This window comes from Montipora foliosa, unplaced genomic scaffold (genome assembly GCF_036669935.1).
Source record: "Montipora foliosa isolate CH-2021 unplaced genomic scaffold, ASM3666993v2 scaffold_432, whole genome shotgun sequence".
In the NCBI taxonomy this organism is placed as follows: domain Eukaryota; kingdom Metazoa; phylum Cnidaria; class Anthozoa; order Scleractinia; family Acroporidae; genus Montipora; species Montipora foliosa.
The window spans coordinates 557,501-562,500 of NW_027179737.1; the positions used below are offsets into that span (position 1 = coordinate 557,501).

Below are 5,000 nucleotides of genomic sequence, written 5' to 3' on the forward strand. Positions count from 1 at the left end.
CTGTTCCAAATGCTCCTGAACCAATGACCTCCTCAAGTGCAATCTGGCGACGTGCTATTTCCCATGCGTCCACTTCAACATTCAACACCTCCATTTCATGTTCTTCCGCGGCACCTTGTGATCTTTAATCCAGAAATGTTGAGTGTTAGTTCTCTCATTTTCCAATGGTGGGTTGCTTGCCGCTCGCCAAAACTATTTTTCGTTTTGTCACAGCAAGTTTCCAAAAGCGTAATTGGTTTGCTTATTTGATGCGGGAACACTCCCAAGGATGATGCAAATAATGTAGTTCGAATGCCAGAAGCCATATAGCGGCAAGCAAGAGAAAAATTTAAGCCCTTGGAATATGTTAGTTTTAGGCTATGTCACGAAAACGGGTGTCTGTTCCCCAATGACGTTCAGAATTGCAGAAACAAGGAGGTTGGTGTAGGATGCCCGAAAACCCGTAGTGGGAAACTAACTAAGAAAGCCATACTTAATATCCAACAGCTGCCATTTTACAATGCCAGATAAGTTCACATCATGTATGCTTAATAATCGCGCACTTGTTGGGGAACAGAATTTTGATCCTGAAATATGTTTTGTGAAATTCACGTATCCCGGCCAACCCCCCTACACTCTTTCTCTCTCTCTCCTTATTCTGTCTGAGGATAAGGGGACAGAACATTTCCATCATATATTGGCCTCTTCTAATGATAATTCTTTTCAATCTCAATTTAGCCCGTGGTCAAGATGCGCGGCTATTTGGAGGAAGACACCTGATTGGTTGTCATTGGCTGTGCGACCATGGCGCGAAGCTAAAAATAGCTGAGGCATGGAGATGTGTTCTCTCCCTTCATTTTCTCTTGCTTGTGGTTAGTTGTGCTGTTTACAGAACGGGGCGTCATACGTAGAGTATACCATAGAGAGCTTACGCACGAGACGTTTGCCAAGTAGCCGAAGAGAAACTGGGTCGAGACCGACGTTCGTGACTTGACTTGCTTGCATTAAGCATGTCACATTAGTGATTTCGCTAGTTGTGAAGCAGTTTTGATTCTTTCTTAAGACTGAATCAAGATTTATTTCAGAAAGACAAGAGATATGCTTTTTAAAAGTTATAATCAAGGATTGGTACGAGACGATAAACATTTTCTTAATTAATTTACACACGCGTACACACGCTGTAAATTGGATGTGAGATGTCATGGGTAATTCTGAATGGATCCTAAATATAGTAAAGTTATGCCTTCACTACCAAATTAATGAGACGCATACAACAGAGTAGATACAGGGGCATATAGGTCAGCAAAGACCTCATACGCCCAGTTATTGTAGGAACACTGACAAAACAAATACTGCTCATCTCACATGCCACAATGCAGACATGTGTCTCCAGAGACAAACCAATTCACAGTAATATAAATTATTGCGACACCACTGGATACGAAAAGCCAAAAGCACTTTGTGGAAAAAAAAGAAAGGAACGTATACCCCCACCAACTCCTAAATCAAACTTAAACTTGGGAAGTGAATTGTTGCTGACTTAGAAAGGTTTCAAATCGTAACAATCTACTACATATATCTGACGCGTATACCCATAATCCCTTTCGCACGACGTCAATCCTCCTGTCCGTGCCGGCCAATTAAATATCTCTGTCTATTACGCTTCGCTTCATTGTCAGAAATACTATATTTTGCCTTCACTACCAATGAGAGGCATACATGTCGACAGTGTCGTTACAGGAGCACATTGGTCAGCAAAGACCTCATACATGTTGACAGATAAAGAAGGAGCTTGAATTTGGTGTTGAGCGCACGAGTTTACTGAATGAATTGACTTTACAAAGGTAAGGAAAAATTAAGCTTAATCTACAGTCCTAGATTCTTGGAAACCTTAAGCCTCGTTGTAGTTTAGTACCACGTGCAAGGCCCTGGCTACTCTCTTTGTTATCCACCTTCAATTCCTCTCATTTACTCCTTCGACCTTACGAAAGAATCTCAACAGCCTCAAACCAAAAAAAACGTCTCAGTAGCCCCCCACCCCCCTTGAGGGAATAAGCAGTTTTTTCACAGAAGCCCAGTCTTAACAAAATGCGTTGACACCGCTCGTGCCTGGCCGATAAAACTTTGAATTAAACTACGCCAGTTTATCATTGTATATTAGACACGCAAAACAGTCAAACTTAAGGGGACCCCACACTTTATCTAAGAGTTTAAATATGTCGTCATCAGTGATGGTGTAATCATCATAATCTATTATTCTACTGATTTCGTCCGCCACATAGATATGACCTGGGACTCCAATTAACATCTATGGTGATTCCGTTTAACATATATCACTGAAAAATGTTCGATGACAATTTCTGGAATCGAGGGACCCTGGATCCTTTGCTTACAATTGATAAAATAATTATCTGTGAACCATGACACAATTTGTGATTTCAAATCTTCTGCCAAAGCATGAAGCGACAAGTGCCGGACCTTTCTTTGCTCTCAGCTTCAGACCGATTCTGATCAAACGCCTTTACCTCGGTAACGACTACACCACCACATTATACACTGGATGCGTCAGAATACCCCATTTTCGATGGCCTCTATTTAACCGGCCAGATTGGAATGCCATTGCATTTACAAAGGATCACTTGCCAGAAATCTAACTCAAATTCCACGCCTTCACTTGACGTAATTTTACATGATCAAGCCACGATTGAGCAGAATAAATTAGTGCGCACAGATTTCTCAACATCAACATAGATACGTTGCATACATGGATGGGTCGCCGTATTCCTCCTTAAAGATCATTAATGTCAACAAGAAGGCTCGAGATCCTTTTGTCCGTGGGAGCAAGAATACAATCGGCGGTGTTAATTTCCGTTCCAAGCCGTCTGAAATGGCAATCGTCTGACATGACTTCCAAACACTCTATTCTTCGATAGGCAAGAAACCAAATTTCAACAAATCAGCGTGATCGTTGAAGCTACATATATTAATTCGTGAGACAGAACGACTCGCTCCCAAACCGTCATCAAAGAACAAAACGATTGGTTTTCCTTCGCCGGGCAACTTTTCACCAAAAGGTTTTAATTTTTTTGAGAAAGTGTTGGCAGCCAAAGACAGCCCAAAAGGCAAAACAGTTAACATGAGGAATCTGGCAGTACTGACTTGATATCTCTAGAAACTTTCTGCGTTCAGGGAAGATATCTATGTGGAGATACCCCTAAGAACTTCTTTGGCAACCCAAATGCCTTCGCACTCAGGCTTGAACTTACTTCTTGTACAGGTGGTTATTCACATGCGATCTAAAATGAATGTTTTCTTTCCAGGCGTTATCACTTAAGGCATTGTTATGTAGGTTATGGTACCATATCTAACACCAATTGTTGCTGAAAAGATTCGGTCATTTTAGTTGAAGTAAAACAGTTACCATGGCAACAGGAAAGCCCTGCAAAAACACCCCATATTTTGGCTTTAACTGTTCATATCTCAAAAACGAACTCGGTGACCCTCATTCTTATTTCTGAAATGTGATCTGTGCAGCGAATTTAGAGGCACCTTAAATAATTGAAAATTTAAGGTAGCTCTAAATCCGCTCCACAGATTTTTTTTTTTTTAATTTGCAGAGAGTTTCTTCTTGGCCTGCTGAACACTTTTGTGCAATAATAAAAAACATAGGGTGTTTTTGCAAAGCTTTTCTGTTGCCCTGATAACTTGTAACATAAAAAAAAAATGATTTCATCTTGTTTAGCAATAATTGATGTTTCACATGGTACCATAACATTGCTGCTAAGTGATAAATTTTGTGGTGTCAATCCTTCTATTAAGAACGTTTCTTTCAAGTGTTGATACCTTTTTGAGCCAAATTTCTTTGGTGAAAGACAGGAAATATAAAGTTGATTTTTCCAGTGTATACGCAGGAATAAAAGAAAATCAAAATCAATGAATAAATGAATAGAGTTATTCCACATCAAATAAACCTACCTTTCCGCTTTTTTTTTTTTTTTCATTTCACCACGGACAGCAAATACCCATTTTTGACATTTTTTACTTGATGTTTGGGACATGTGACGTCATTTAAAAAAAAAAATCACTTCCAGTCAACGTCCATGTTGAGAAAAACATCGCCTGCTTAAGCTCTCTAATTAGCTAATGTCTAGTGTAGTGCGTTGCAGTACAGTGCAATGCAGTGCAGTATATTGTAAAATAGGGTTGTATTGTGGAGTATTGGGTTAAAAAAAAAAAGTTGTCTACAAAGAATGACAAATAAATAAATAAGAGATAAATTGCTTACAAGATAGAAAACGGAAAAAGGAAATCGAATAGAGTGTAAAATCGTTCTTATACAAAAACGAAAGCAATAGAGAGAGCGGTAGATGAACTTGGTTGGACTTGTAGAGGATCAATCTAATTTTGTGGAATGAGGAAATGCTTGTCGTTAACCCGTCTGCACCAGTTTTTGAGACTAGTTTTTTTCTTGTTTTTAAGAATCATTAAGTCATTTCTATCTCGCTGGAAACATTTCTTACAACCGAATTTCGAGGTCTGTCGAGATTCTATTATTATCGTTAACGTTCACGTTAGACAAATGAGCAGTATATGAGATCAGAACGACTGAGCAAAGGTCACTATTTCTTTTAAAGTGCATTATTGTGTATTAAAAGTGGGTTAGCGAATGTGAGAGAATGATTAACACATATCAAATGAAAGGTATTACAATTGAACCCACTGGGAACTCGGAAAAAGCCGAGCCCCAGATGGGCTCCGAGTTTCCAGTGGGTTCAATTGTAATACCTTTAATAGGCCATATTCGTATTCTCGGTATTGGACTGGAACTAGCTTGCAATGGAGGCTAATGCGGGGGAATCTTCTCAAATGCAAATACTTTCTAATATATTCCCCGGCATTAGCCTCCATTGCAAGCTAGTTCCAGTCCAATACCGAGAATACGAATAGGGTCTCTTTGATATGTGTTAGCCATTCTCTCACATCTGCTCAGTTTGGTAGTTGGTTGGCCCCATGGTTCACAG

The 5,000-nt window shown here is 39.6% G+C and overlaps 2 protein-coding genes across 2 annotated transcripts in view; both read right to left on the reverse strand.

Moving 5' to 3' along the window:
- The window catches only part of LOC137988854 (tyrosine kinase receptor Cad96Ca-like), a 15,235-nt gene extending 15,117 nt beyond the window's left edge, over positions 1-118 (reverse strand). Inside the window, exon 1 of the mRNA XM_068834811.1 lies at positions 1-118. This exon is cut by the window's left edge and continues 72 nt beyond it. Within this exon, the coding sequence (XP_068690912.1) occupies positions 1-94 (94 nt within the window). The 5' untranslated portion in view covers positions 95-118.
- The window catches only part of LOC137988864 (peroxidasin homolog), a 337,507-nt gene that overhangs the window by 290,307 nt on the left and 42,200 nt on the right, over positions 1-5,000 (reverse strand). The window lies entirely within an intron of this gene.